This window comes from Dama dama, chromosome 9 (genome assembly GCF_033118175.1).
Source record: "Dama dama isolate Ldn47 chromosome 9, ASM3311817v1, whole genome shotgun sequence".
NCBI classification, from domain to species: domain Eukaryota; kingdom Metazoa; phylum Chordata; class Mammalia; order Artiodactyla; family Cervidae; genus Dama; species Dama dama.
Window position 1 is genome coordinate 73,511,182 of NC_083689.1, and position 15,527 is coordinate 73,526,708.

A 15,527-nucleotide genomic window follows, 5' to 3' on the forward strand; every position below is an offset into this window, starting at 1 on the left:
CCTCATTTCTTTTCATTCTTTTTTCTTTGTTCTGTGGTGATAATTTCCACCACTCTATCTTCCAGCTCACTTATTCATTTTCCCTCAGTTTTTCTGCTGTTGATTCCTTCTAATTTAGTTTTCATTTCAGTTACTGTACTGTTCATCTCTATTTGTATTTTAAATCTTATAGCTCTTTGTTAACAATTTCTTGTATCTTCTTGGTCTATTCCTCCATTCTTTTTCCGAGATCTCATATCATCTTTACTATCATTACTTTTCAGGTGGATTGCCTTTCTCTTCTTTCTTCAGTTGTTCTTGTGGGATTTTATCTTGTTCCTTTGTCTGAAACATATTTCTCTTGCCATGGCATTTTGTGTAACTTTCTGTGTTTGTGATCTCCTTTCCACAGAGTGCGGGATAGTAGTTCCTCTTGCTTCTAGTGACTGCCCCCGGGAGGTCTTGTCCCTCTGGAGGGTAGGGCCATGTTAAGGGTATGTTTTGAGGTGGCTGTAAACTCAGCACAGCTTTGGGCAGACTGATGTTGTGGTGACGGGGCTGGCACTGGCTATTGAGCGGTGCCTCCCCTTTGCTCGTGGTTGTCATTGCCCTGTCAGGGGCGGGCTCTGCTCCCTCGCTGTTGGAGTAGAAGCCCCCAGATGTGTTTCCGAGGTACGATTCTGAGCTGTGGTGCAAGATAGATGGGACTGGAGCACTCCCACTGGGAGAGAAGTCACTGAGTACTCCTCCTGTGGAGCCGATCCTCTGCGAGTGTGCTCTGTTGTGTCCCCTTTCACCCTTGTGCAGGCTCACAGGTTACACCGTGGGCAGGCCTGTGGTTGGCCTGATGTGTCTCAGGCGTTATTTTCACCAGGCCATCAGCACAGATTCACTGAAGGTGGGTCTCAGCACTGTAGTAGTCATGCCCCTGGACCTGCTGTGGTAGCTATATGGAAGCAGCTCAGACTCTGGCCTGGCCCAGCCCCCATGTGTATCTGCCCCCAAAGCCCACAGCTCTAAAGCTGGACCCATCTCAGCACTCATCGTTTATTGGGATGTTCTGTAGGTGCTGAATTTACAGAATCAGCAGCATAGATGTAAATCCGAGGTTCGCTCAGCCTGGAGCAGAGATACCATCTCTTCTTTCTTAGTCGCATGGCCCCTGGGACTCAGCTGTGTTGTCAGCCCCCTTCTCCATGTGGGCTCCCTAGCTGGTGTCTTTTCCGAGGCTTCCCCAGGGCCCATGAGTCTGCCCACATGTTGTGGGCAACCCACCCCTCCTCATGCCCGTGGTGGCAGGGGCCAGCATGAGGGGGAGCGGCTGCAGTAGTGGCCATGCCTGTCATGCACCGCTCAGCCATGGAGCTTCATTTCTATGGAGGCCTAGGCTTCTTCCACAAACATTCCTGGTTCCTGGTTGTGGACTTCCTCGCTCCCATCCCTACAGGCTGTTTCTTCATAGCCAACAGCAGTCCTCTACCCGAGTCTGTTCTCCAAACGCCACGTTCCAGCCCCCGCCCCCATCCACACTAGCAGACCCACACTTCAGGCTGGGGTTCGCGGGGCTGTGGCTCGTACCATCCAGGTAGGTCTCACTCTGTCCTGCCTGCCACCGACCAGTTGCTGCACTCCGCTGCAAGCCCCAGAGCTCCTTTTCTGCCCCTGCTGATCTCCCTGCTGGTGAGGGGGCTTCCCCAGGTGCGGGACTTTCTCTTTTCCTTCAGCTCCTCACCCCTCCCCAGGAGTGCAGGTCCTGTCCTGCTTCCTGTCCTCTTTCTCTCTTTCTTCTGTCCTGCCCCTCCTGTGGGGATCTTGTTTGTCCTTTCAGGTGTCCAAGGTCCTCTGCTTGCCTTCTGCAGGTGCTCTGTGAGAATCGTTCCATTCGTAGCTGTATTCTTGATGCATTTGTGAGGAGAGATGAACTCCGTGTTCTCCTACTCTGCCATCTTGATTCCCCCCTTCTATAGCCGCTTTTTGTCTGTTAGCTCTAGTATCCCTGTATAATCAGGTGTTTCTGTCAACTGCTGCTTTTTCCTGATCCTGGTCAAACTTTCTCTTTGTTTGTCTTATAATTTTTTTTTTGTTGATAAATCTGGGTATTTTAAGTAATATTGTTGCAATGGTAAAGTCTGACCCTCCCCCACACCCCAATTATTTTTGTTGTTGCTATTTTGCCTGTCTGCTTATATGTGTAGTAATTTATTTGGACTTACCTGGACTTAGCTGTGTGATTCATTTCCTCTGGGATATGTGGCCATTGATGGCTCTGTTTAGTTGGTTTTTGTTTTTGTTCTTGTGTGGTGTTGTTTTTTTTTTTTTTTTTTTTTAATTTTAATTCTGGCTTTCTTGAGGTTGTGTCTGTTTCCACCCAGTGTGGTGGCCATCCAGTACTGGTCAGAGATTATATTCAAACATATCAAACCAGTATGGCTTCCACTTACTATCAGTGGATCTATATGTGAATTTAGAATTTATATTCCAAGTTTAGATAGCTTTCAGCTCTGCACTTCTTGTGTTTCCTTAGCACATGAGCACAGGCTTCTGATAAAACAAGATGCGTGAATAGTTTCATCCTTCTCGAGCATGCACACCCACTCCAGTCAGCCAGGATATTTGAGACGCTTGTCAAGTGCCTCTGTGACTCTCTCTTTTTACCTTCCCATTACATTTGTCTGTCCCTTGGCTCTTTTACATTTGTCTTTGCCCAACCAGCACTGCAACCACAGATCAGTTGAACCCTTGGCTTTCCCCATTTGCTTGGATCTCACATTACAGCACCACGAGGCATGGATTATTTCACCTTCTTTAAATCAAGTCAGTCCTTCAGCAGTAAAATTGCTGGTGATTCACAACCTACCTCGTGGTGGGAAAATTACCACACTGAATGATGGGAGGGAGAAAGGGAGCAGTCCCTAGGAAGTATGCCAGGGATTTTCATGGTGATTTCCTGGAGTTCAATAGTTTTTCATAAATAAGTGTTATTCACATTGTCGTAAGCCTGTAATCCATTTCCAGGACACTGAAATGGTTGTGCTTGATCTTTTTGTCCAGTTTTGTAGTTGCTCTTAGAGGGTTTGGAAACCTTCTCATTTAGCCACATCAGAGATCTACTTAGTATTGTTTTGAACTGTGTAAGTATTTTACACTTTCAAATGTTAAAATTAAATCAGAAAGGATAGGGAAAATTAACCCTTAAAATGGATTATAAACAGTAACAAATTGCTGTAACTATATCAAATTGATTACATATTAGCATAACTATTTCGAGTTAATTACATAGAGAAGGTAATTCCAATAAATTTGGACATAATACTCTGACTGTATATCCTTAGTAGAATATATTCTAAAGTTGGAAAAAAATGAGATCTTTATGTAGTAGATTATAAGTAGTGATAGTCGCATAGTATTTGAAACTTTCGTTTATTGTCGGGTAGAGCAAAATGAGTTAAGTATTTTGCTCTTGCTGGGAATCAGAGTTTTTACTGGGAATTGGTGTGGTGTGGTGGCTCAGATGGTAAAGAATCTGCCTGTAGTGTAAGAGACCTGGGTTCAATTCCTGGGTCAGGAAGATCCCCTGGGGAAGAGAATGACTACCCATGCCAGTAGTCTTGCCTGGAGAATTCTGTGGACAGAGAAGCCTGGTGGGCTACAGTCCATGGGGACACAACTGAGTGACTAACACTTTTACTTTTCCACTTCCGTTTATATGAATACATACACAGAAGATTTCACTTATAGGTATTCTTTGACTCCTGGGATTTTTGTTTTATTTAAGATGTATTTTCATGAGTCTCTTCACTGGGAAGACCTAAAAGCAATGACTCCCTTGTAACACCTAGATCTTGGTTTTGAAAAAATGATTGATTCCAGGTACGGGGAAGTCCGAGTACAAAGTATTGCACTTGGAATATAATGTATGCCTGCAGCAAAGCTTACCCTTAGGGGGGATAGATCCAGGCAAAGATTCATGCAAATCCTGAGAGTGGGCTAAGAAGTCTTGGGTTAGAAATCTGGAGTATGGCCTAAAGGGGCCCCACAGGAGGAAGAGTGCAGTCACAGGAGGACCTTGACTGGCCTATTTTGCCCAGGCCTAAAGAATGTGCAATGTTCTTCAACTCATGAAACCATCTAAGCATTTTGTAACCATCTAGATTTTCTGCAGTGCTTTTTAAAAAAATTTTTATAATTTTTAAAAATAACCTGAGGTAGAATTGAATTGCCCAGTTAGAGGCGTTTTGTACAGTTTACATTCAGAGGAAGATCATGTGGGGAAGGAAGTGAAGGTAGTCCTGGGGAAGAGGTCTGGTTTGTGTTAGACTTGGAAAACAGCAAAATTTGGTTTGGGCAGTTGAAACGAAAATCTGGAAGAAAAACAATGGCATTTCCAAGGTGGGTGCATAAGCAAAAGAATGGAATGAAGAATAAGAGATCCAACTATGTAGAAACGAGGGCTTGTGTAGTAATGGGAGATAAGACTGAGTGGGTTGGAATAGAAGTTTGTTGCAAAAAATGAAAGATTTCTGAATCTTGAATTTTTTTTTTTTTTAACCTGTAAAATAGGTAAATACCTCCATGCCCATCTCTCAGAATTGTCTTGGGAAGCAAATGAGTAGAGCTCTTAATGTGTATGACAGCAGACGTCAAGCAGTGAAATCTATACTGGTAGAGTTTATAGTGAACTGAATAACAGGCTGAAAAGTTGGCAGTTGTAGTGATAACTGTTGAAATAAACTCCCTTCATCAAGGGCATTGTGTTTTTGAGGTTTTCCTTGGCAGTTCCTGTGATGATTCACAATGTAGAATAACGTCACTGTTTCCCCCTGAGCTTTCGGTGATGGGGAGGTCTACTGAGTTTCATTTCAGTTCAGTCTCTCAGTTGTGTCCGACTCTTTGCAACCCCATGAATCTCAGCACGCCAGGCCTCCCTGTCCATCACCAACTCCCGGAGTTTACTCAAACTCATGCCCATCGAGTCGGTGATGCCATCCAGCCATCTCATCCTCTGTCGTTCCCTTCTCCTGCCCCCCCAATCCCTCCCAGCATCAGGGTCTTTTCCAGTGAGTCAGCTCTTCGCATGAGGTAGCCAAAGTATTGGAGTTTCAGCTTCAGCATTAGTCCGTCCGGTGAACACCCAGAACTGATCTCCTTTAGGATGGACTGGTTTAGGATGGACTGAGTTTAGAGCCCTGTAAAATTTCTTTGGTTCCCATTCTTAAGGAAATAAAATTCTAGAAGAGATGTTACCCCATGAGGCCTCCCCAGAATGTGGAGGCATGTGAGAGGACTCCTAACCACATTAGACCAGAACCTGGAAGATTTGCACCCAGTAATGCCGCAGGATACCAGCCCTACCAGTTCACTTACGTGTGAATGCTCTTGGCAGTTAGCAGGCTGAGTAAGACTTATGCACTATGGAATCTGTCCTTGGATTCCATAGCATTACACAGTGTGCGTGCCATCCTTTGGTTAAAGAATGTGTTCCAGCGGCAGAATAAATCCTAGTCTTTGTACTGGGATCAAGTTAGTCTCCTGGCACAGCCGGGAGACAGTGCAGCTTTCTTTTCAAAGTGCTATTTTTAGCTGTTGCCAAGGAGATATTCAGCATGATATTGATAATTGCATTAATCCTCAATTTAACACAATCTGTGAAAGCAACAGCTCTTTTCCAGTGTTTATTACTTAATGGGTCACTGAATTGTGATTTATCAGACCAAAAAAATAAAATGTCTTCCTTAGAATAATTGGCCTCTGAAGTATGTTCCAGAGGCTCTTGGCCAGTTCAACTTTTAGGCCTAGTTGTAACAACACTGTGAACTTCTCTCAGGCTGGCCCCTGTCAGTAATTCCTTCTGGGTGTGCTTTGGATCTAGGCTTTTCTCGTTGGAATATTAATGTTCTAAATTTACCAAATGATGATTAAACTCTTAAAACACACTCTTCACGAGAGCCTGATCTTTCAGTCTGAATGACTGACCTGTGTTCATAGAACATTCCTGCTAAGTTGGCGTTGGAGAACAGATTATAGATCAGAAAGTAGCTTAAAATTAGAGAGTTTGAAATTGTTGATGGATGGGCATTGAACTCTTAATAACTTGATGAGCTGCCCTTCCCTGAAGAATTTTTATTTTTGATAGTACTGTTTTTAAAAAATATATTACAGGCCTTAAAGACCTGTGATGCATTTATTCATGTGATCCTGTAATTTTCTCTTAACTCATTAACATGCTATCCTGCATTAATATATTTTCTAATGTGAAACCAGTTTTTCATTTCACTGTTAGAACTTTATTAGCCAGTGATATATGGTTGTTTGTGTGAATTTAAGATTGATTGAATGAAGTCACTACTATTTATAGGGTTTTCATTTTACCCTAATTGAAATTATTTTAGAATTTTTAAGTGTTTTTTTTCCACCCATTTCTCCACATAACCTCCTGCCCAAACCTGTGAGCCTGGTGTTTTTTGTTTCATAATTTGTTTAGATTTCTGCATATAAGAGAGACCATATGGTGCTTGTCTTTCTCTGACTTATTTCACTTAGCATAATGCCCTCAAGGTCTATCCATGTTGTGGCAGATAGCAAGTTGTCGTTCCCCCCCCCCCCCAAGATGTCATTCTTTTTATGGCTAAATAATACTCCTTTGTGTGTGTATAACCACAGTTTGTTTATCCATCTGTCCTTTTTTTCTTTTTTTGAGGTATGTTTCTTCTGTTTTGGCTGTGTTGTATCGTCTTTGCCATGCGCAGGCTTCCTCTCATTGTGGTGAGCAGGGGCTGCTCTTTGCTGTAGTGAGGGGGCTTCTTGTTGCAGTGGCTTCCCTTGTTGCAGAGCACGGGATGTAGGTACGTGGGCCCACCCCCTGTAGTTGCAGCATGTGAACTTAGTTGCTCTATGGTGTATGGGATCTTCCTGGTCCAGGGATTGAACCTGTGTCTCCTGGGTTGGCTGGCGGATTCTTAACCACTGGGCAGCCAGGGAATTCCCTATCCATTTGTTCACTGATGGCCATTTCAGTTGTTTCCATATCTTGGCTATTGTCTATAATGTTGCAGTTCAACATGGGGATGCAGCTATCTTTTTGAGTTAGTACTTTCATTTTCTTCAGATAAACACCCGAAAGTGGAATTGCTGAATCATATGGTAGTTCTATTTTTAAGTTTTTAAGAAATGTCCGTACTGTTTTCCATAGTGGCTTCACAATTTACATTCCTACCAACAGTGCACAAGGGTTTTCTTTTCTCCACGTTCTTGCCAACACTGGTTATTTCTTGTCTTTTGATAATAGCTATTCTAACAGGCATGAAATGATATCTCATTGTAGTTTTGATTTGCATTTCCCTGCTGATTAATGATGTTGAACATCTTTTCATGTTCACCATGTATGTCTTCTTTGGAAGAATGTCCATTCAGATCGTGACCCACTTTTTAATAAGATTGGGGAGTTTTTGCTTTTAAGTTATATGAGTTCTTTACGTATTTTAGGTATTACCCCCTTATCAAGTATATGATTTATAACTGTTTTCTTCCATTTGTTTTGTTGATGGTTTCCTTCCCTGTGCAGAAGCTCTTTAGTCTGATGTGGTCCCACTTGGTTATTTTTGCTTTTGGTGTCAGATTCAGAAAATCATCACCAAGACTTACTTCAAGGAGCTTACCACCTTTGTTTTCTTCTAGGAGTATTATGGTTTCAGGTCTTACGTTCAAGCCTTTAATCCATTTTGATTTAACTTTTGTGTGTGGTATAACACAGGGGTTTGTTTTCATTCTTTTGCATGTGGCTGTCTAGTTTTCCCAGCACCACTTACTGAAGAGACTGTCCTTTCCCCATTATATATTAGTGGCTCCTTTATCATAAATTAATTAACCGTATGTGTGTGGGTTTGTTCCTGGTCTCTCTGTTCTGTTTCACTGATCGGTGTGTCTGTTTTTATGCCAATACCATACCATTTTTATTACTATAACTTTGTAAGTACAGGTTGAAATCAGGGAGCATGATGCCTCCAGCTTTGTTTCTCCAGGTCACTTTGTCTATTTGGGGTTGAAATAACTTTTAACTGGATTCGTTATGGGGTTTTTTTTGCTTCCAGCATAGAATTCCTTTTCTTATGTGGAGGAAATTCCCCTTGTTGAGTGTTGGTCAGTGCCCCCCGTGTTCTTCACTGTTCTCTTGACAGCCAAGGCATGTGACTATGCTTGGCTCATTGGATGCTTCTGACCGAAACTTTAAATCTAAATTAGGACAAAGAAAGGGGAATGGTTAGGGTCTGTTGGCTGTTACTACAACCCTATCTTGGTGAGACTCTTCTCCTAGAAGACACATCAATATTTTTTAGCTTTGTTACTTCAGAGTTGCCTTGAGTCCTGTCTGTTTTATAAGCCCATATTTTAGGCCTCCCTGTGATCATGTGAGCCCCACAGTAGCTTTCCAGTAAACATAGCCCTTAAAATTTTTTTTTTTTTTTTGCCTGAGATAGACAGTCCTTTTGCTTGCCTCCAGAAATCCTAACCGGGCTCCCAAGTTTCTCATTGGTTAAGAATCTGCCTGCCCATGCAGGGAGACATGAGTTTGAGCCGTGGGTCGGAAGATTTCCTGGAGGAGAAAGTGGCAACCCACTCCATTATCCTTGCCTGAGCAATCCCATGGACAGAGGAGGCTACTGGCGGGCTACTGTCCATGGGTTTGCAAAAGAGTCAGACATGACTTAGTGACTGAACAACAAAAAATCCTAACCAGTTCGATAGAGGATATTACAGATCAGGCACCTTCCTCTGGGCGGTAGTAGGTAAATGTGGCCACATTTTTGTATTTTGATTGTCATCACCACTACCCATCTTATTTTTTCCTGTATTTTCTTGGAATAGGCCTTCTTCAGATATGTTATATCCTAAAATGAATTATTATTGTCTGCTGAACATCTGGCCTATAATAGATGTTGTAAAAATTATATTCTGTTTATACCTACTTCTTCATTGAGATTCATCAGGTGTTCTGTTTCTTCCAGAGTATAGTAATAAGGTATTGGGAAAGCACCCAGATCTCAGCAGCTCATTTACAGATCTTCTCCAGAAGCATTATATTTTTTAATTTGGTTCCTAATCTTTAGAGTACCAGTTGTTTAGGATGTCAGCTTGTACTGTAGGTGAAAAAGTCTGCTAATTTTGTTTCCTCCCATTGAAGTTTTTATTGAGTCAGAAACTTCAAGAATGAAGGAAGAGATATTTGGAGATTCTCTTTTTTTTTTTTTTAATGCTGTCAAAGGTGGCATGCTAGCTCTGCCTATGCCGGCCAGCTTGCTGAGGTGTTCAGGGCTGAGAGCACACGAGGACTCGGCAAGTGTCTTTTTTGCTCCACAGACTAACATTTCACTCTGCTTCTGAGTCCCATGAGTGCTCTACCATCTCGGTGAATTTCTGCTGATAGAAGAGGCTAAGAAAAGAGATTTCTCTGCGTTTCTTCAAGTTTCCCTGTGTTAGCCTGCTAACAGCATGCTGCCTGACCCATAGTGCTCTCTGCCAGCCTGTGTGTGTCTGCTTCATGACACAGAGTGCAGTTGTAGCTAAATAAGTATTACATTATTTATTTTACAGAAAAATAATAGCTGATTTTTGAACCCTTATTCACCAGCGTATTGGAAGCTTTACATACAGTATCACATTAACCCATAAATCTATTACAGCCCTAATTTTTAGATGAAGAAATTAACACCCAGAAAGATCTGAAACTTGTCCAAGATCATCTACAGTTAATAAGTAGCAGATCTTGAATTTTAATTTATAAAGGTAAGAATACCAGTGGGTATATTAGTTTCATTTTTAGTAAATGGAAATTACTGTTCCATGCAAAAGCCGGAAACAAAGAAAACCTGGGTTTTATCTTTTTAGTGTCAAGAATTCACTTGATATTTAGCCAGATGGTCATGTGTTTTTGTTCTGTGTGTTTGAGATTTAGATAAAACTGACCCAGTTCTCAAAAGTCAAGCTGCTGCTCATTGAATAGCCTAATGTGTAGTGAAAGCTGGCCTTTCTGTTCACTTATCATAATACTGTGTTTATGTCATTCTCTGATCTTTTTCAGAGAAGGAGAGAAGAGAGCTCTAGACTAAAGGAGGAGGGAAATGAGCAGTTTAAGAAGGGAGGTAAGATGTGCTTTTCGGCACTGATGCTGGCCGTCTTGACTCCTCATTCTTTTGTAGAATCTGTGAAGAAACACTGAAGAATGTTTGGAAACAGCTAGCAGCTCCGAACTGCTAACGATACTGAAGAACAAAGCTCTTTGAGTTTTTGCTTTGGGAAACTCTAATCTGGAATGTTAAAAGGCTATTTGCTGCATTGCTGTAAAAAGAAGGTCTCAGTTCCTCGCTTTGTGACAATGCTGTGCATACTGGCCCAGTGCGTCCTGTGCTTCCTAGAGAAGAGTTTTGCTTACACTTCAGTTGCTCTTTCAAGTTCCTTTTTCTGTAGATGCTTTAACTAGAGAGATGGTCCTTCTGCATTTCTTGTATTTGCTTAGGGATAATTGAGGTTCATTTTTATAATTTGGGAGAACTGTTTGATCTTATCAAATTTATCAAATCTCAGAGTATGTATGCTTTGGATACTAGGAGTAGCAACATCTTCCGTTTGTTATTTTTAGGTTAAAAAAAATTTTTTTTTTATATCCTGATTTATCAGTTATCACTTCTTTTTTCTAAGAGAACTAAAGGTTCTCTGAAAGTTTTATCTCTTTATATTTTTTTTAGTTTCATCTCTTTATATTTTAGTATTAAATATTTCACTGAGAAAGGAGTGGCTAGGCAATTATCTTTTAGTATCCTAACTATAATTCTGTATGTGGCAATGAATATATGAGTTTATCACCATATTCTCTCTAAGGTGTTTGGTCAACTACTGGTTTTTAACATAGTTGCTTTTAGCTCTATAAAATGTCTCTCCAGACATTTCATGGAAGCATTTTTAGCCAGGTTGACCCCATGAAAGCACAATATCTTTAATGAAAAATATATATATAGAATTGTTTTCTTCATCCTGGGCTGTTAATTTCAGATTTTAGCCTCTTTCATCTGTCCAATTTCCTAATCCCCTTTCAAAACTCTTTACTAAATTGATAAGCCAAGTGAAAGGTGAATGTATAGAATGAAAAACTATACATTCTGAGGTCATTTGGAATACAGTGATATCAGAAATAAAATCATAACAACTTCTTATATTTTCCCTTATCCTCAGATTACATAGAAGCCGAAAGTTCTTATACTCGAGGCCTTCAGACGTGTCCCTCCTGCTTCCAGAAAGACCGGTCTGTTCTGTTTTCAAACAGAGCTGCGGCAAGGATGAAACAGGTATGTATCTTGGACCCTGTCTTTTTCAGAAGCACGTGAACTTGCACTGCTTTTTGTAGGATACCTTCTCTCCAGAAACAAGCATAGGGGCTTTAAAGTTGTCCCTATATTTCACTGATTTAAAGGGCATGGGAAGGATAGAAATATAATTTTGAAAAACTTAAGTCAGATTACTGTTCATATTCCTTATTAAAGTGACTGAGTGAATACTTTCACGGAAGGAAGCTTGGCACAGTTTCTACCAAACAAGGGTAGGTTAATGAATCAAACAGCCAAGTAGTACATGTCCTAGAATAGCTCCAGCTGCTTATTATTCCAGGCCTCTGAAACTTTAGTTAAGACTCGAAGGGACAGGAAGCAGTGCTTGAAACTAGACTTCAAGGTGCTTATCCCTGAGATTCTGATTTTTTGTTGAAAGTATGGACATAGGGAGACGCGTCCAGGAGTTGGGGTGAAAAGTACCCTTAAATGCAAAATAGGTGTCAGGGAAAATTCAAAAGCGTTTTTGTATTTCCAAAGGATTTAGAACCTGGTATCGCAGGGTGAGTGTAGAGTAGAGGAGAGTGTAGTGATATTTTGTTTGATGTCATGTTGGTATTAAAAGTTAGATGGGTGATTTGTTGATATTCCTGTTTAGACAGCATAGTAAATCTTGCTGGATTGAAATGGTGAGAGCTTGAAAAAAAACAGTACCACTTGTTAAAGACTACATATATTCAAAGCACAAAGGGTAGAGTTTTTTTTTCAACACACCTTTAAGCAACCACAAAGCAGGCGTAAGATTGGGTGAAGTGGTTTTCTGTTTGTTTTGATCAGGTATCTATGTCATTTTCTTTTTGATGTTGACTGAAATTTTCTAATGCTTCTGCCAAAGTCACTTTGGATGATGAGGGTTTTTAAAGGGGAGAGTGGGGGGTGCGCTTAAATTTTTGGACATTCAAAAAGTTTTATTTTAATCCAGGCTTGTATGTTTTGTTACTGGATTCAGTGTCCAGGGTGAAGTATTAATATTTTTAGAGTGATTCATGTAACATGAGAGAGGGAGTAATTCTAGAGTATACAGAGTATACAAACAGACATTTTGTATTAGGGGAAATAAAACAAGTTTTAGATTTATTTAAAACAACATTCATTAATACATTCTACCATCAGTCAGAATCCACAACTAACGGTCTTTCCACTTAGCTGGAAAATTCTGATTTCACTTTTGCCCCTGGGAGACATCAAGCCACATTCATAGACTGGAAATTGTCATTGTGAATTGAGATCGAGGACACCTTCAGTGTCAGAAAATGCACCGTACCCATTTGGCTCCTGGAATTTGGGATTCTTTGTTCTCACAATTGCCAAATTAGTGACATTGCTACATTAGACTAGTATGAGCAACTCATTCCTGAGTTAGGAAAATGGACAGCCTTGCTAGTCTTTGTCACAGCCGAGGGGAACTCAGAAGAGACTTGCTCTGTAATTCTGACCTCTATAAGGGATAGGTTTGCTGGTGGGCTGTTTTTGTTTGTTTTATTCTTTCAACTTTCATTCTTAATATTTTAAGATTCTAAAATTACAGACTTGGAGACTTTCAGGATTAATACACTGAAGTGATTTAAGGAGCCTATTCTGAGTTTAAGGAACTGATGGGTTAACTATTTTAAGGAGAATTTCTGAAAGACAAGTTTGCAGGCTCAGCATCCCTGATGGGGTATGCCTGACCAAGCTTTATGTTTCGCGCCTGGAGGGGGAAAAGGCAAACTTGGATTTAGGGCAGTGTTTCAGCTCTAGGCCTGACTACACAAGAGTAAACAAAGTCCTCCAAAAAGCAGGTTCTAAGAAGAGTTACTTGGGACCCAAAGAATACCGCCACATCAGCTGTGCACACACGTTACAGAGATTCACTCCTGTGTCGGAGCCTTTCAAACGACAGTGTGTCTCAGACTTAACAGTTATCTAAAAGTTGGGGAAGTACTGACTTCCAGTTTTCTATACTGCAGGACTTCTTGTTAGAGTTTTTAATATGTAAATTGCTATTTTGGACATTGGAAGAGATAATGTAGTTAGTGTTTCCCAGACGACTCTGGAACCTTTTTTTGCTTATTGTGGCTAAAGTACACATACTATAAAATTGACCATTTTAACCATTTTTAGATACATTCATAGTATTAGGCAATGATTATCATATCCACTTCCAGAAATTTTTTTATGACCCTAAGAGAAACCTATTAAGCAGTTACTCCCCATCCTGGAACTGTTTTTGATTGAATCCTGAAACTCAATTTGGTAGACATTGCTCTAAAATATTCTACAAAGTATTTGGCATTTGCCATAGTAGCCATTATGGAAGTATTAAACACTTATTTGAACTAACATCTCTCTTAACATTGTAGAACATTTCCAATTTGGAAAAAAATAGACATTTTAGAGCCTAGAAAAATTAAACAGCAGATGAATATCAGAGCTAGAATCCAGTTCTTTTGATAATCTAGTTCTCAAGCTGGAATCTAGTTCATTTGATAATTCAGTTCTCAAGCTGGAATCTAGTTCTTTTGAAATCCTGTGTTCTTTTCACTATGCCATGCTTCTCAATTCAGCAAATTAAATTAGATATTTGGCAGATTCTTTTGTATTTTTGTTTGGTCAGTGGATCAATTAAGGTTCATAACTGAGACTTCATGGCAAGCCATGCTCTGTCTGTATATGGACCACCTCTGTAGTTTCTGGAAAATACCACTTTGGGTGTGATACGTAACAGTTCACCGAAGAGGAAGGACTCATTCAGTTATTCATGTATCAGTCATTTGCCCTGTTTGTTGATCACAGAGTTTTCTCACTATCAACATTCTGATGTAAAATGTTGCAGGCCAATTGCAGCAGTCTTTAAATAAAGATACTTCAGGAGGAAGCTCCTTGAATAATTTGTTGCCAGGAGGCTTTCAAGTCAGCTGTCAGCATAGTTTGAATTTTAGCTTGGAAGTGTCATGCATGTTTTGGTGTGATTTCCTTGAAAAGCATGCATGTATCTCTGTAAGCAACTATTAATGATCAGTTTATGTCATTGAGCCTTTGAGCTGTTGAGACAGAATTAGGGTGACACGTATTAATGATCTATTTCCTTTTAGGACAAGAAAGAGATGGCCATCAGTGACTGCAGCAAAGGTACAGCTTTTTGGTCTTGTACATGTTAACATACAAGAGCATTACCTCAGCTGTTGTTTAGTTGCTGAGTTGTGACCAACTCTTCTGTGACCCTATGGACTGTAGCCCACCAGGCTCCTTCAACCATGGGGTTCCCAGGCAAAGAAAACTGAAGTGTGTTGCCATTTCATTCTCCAGGGGCTCTTCCTGACCCAGGGATTGAACCTTTGTCTCCTGCTTTGGCAGGTGGATTCTTTACCACGGAGTCACCTGGGAAGCCTGTTACTTCAGCTGGACAACAAATACAGGGCTCTCAGTCAGCTGTGTACTTGTACACTTCTCGGGCTGCTAAATGAGCAGCTTTGGGTCTTTCTTAGAGGTGTACTGCACAGTAGTCATCTTAGTGAAAGCGTTTTTTGAATGGATAGTTCAGTCAGTTTATCCTGTATTGGTAAATATGTGGAGAAAATTCAAACCTATCTTGGCCATAGAAACGGTATATACTTCTTGTGTGCTCACCTTTGAAATTGAAGATCTTAGCTGCTGTTGGGGCTTCTGAATCTGTGTGCTTGGATGGTGGTGGCGGTTGCTCTTAGGGAATTGGTACTCCGTTTAGATGTACTTAATCCAAACCTCCTTGCCGTCGTTTTTTTATCAAGTTCAACACAGTGAATCCAGTCTTTGTCATCTGATGCCTGAGTTCCATAATGATCTTTTCATTCTACCACCTCATAGAGACAGCTCCAGACATAGGGTCATTATTGTTTTTGTTTTTTTTCCCAAAAATTTCCTGACAGGCCAGATGGTTGTCTTGTCTGTATAACCTGCTTGATATGGGGAACACACATAATCTTGTTCCTTGCATCTTGCTACTTGCATGAGTTCTTCAAACTAACATTGTTTTTTAAATTTGTATTTTCTTTTCCATTTTGGATAATATTTTCTCCTTTGGATAATATTTTCTCTGAGAGAATCAGAGTTTAAAAGAACTTTATTTAAAAAAAAAAAAAAAGAACCTTATATATTATCTAATCCTACTCTCAGACCAAGCATGAATTCCCTCATCTGTTTTGTTTCCTGAGA

At 40.5% G+C, this 15,527-nt stretch overlaps 1 protein-coding gene across 2 annotated transcripts in view; it reads left to right on the plus strand.

Annotated features, from left to right (window-relative positions):
• Window positions 1–15,527, plus strand: part of TTC1 (tetratricopeptide repeat domain 1) — a 48,182-nt gene that overhangs the window by 18,804 nt on the left and 13,851 nt on the right. For both annotated transcript variants that reach the window (XM_061151865.1, XM_061151866.1), the window contains exons 3-5: window positions 10,055–10,115; window positions 11,203–11,315; window positions 14,429–14,465. In XM_061151865.1, the coding sequence (XP_061007848.1) occupies window positions 10,055–10,115; window positions 11,203–11,315; window positions 14,429–14,465 (211 nt within the window). The remainder of the gene's footprint in view (window positions 1–10,054; window positions 10,116–11,202; window positions 11,316–14,428; window positions 14,466–15,527) is intronic.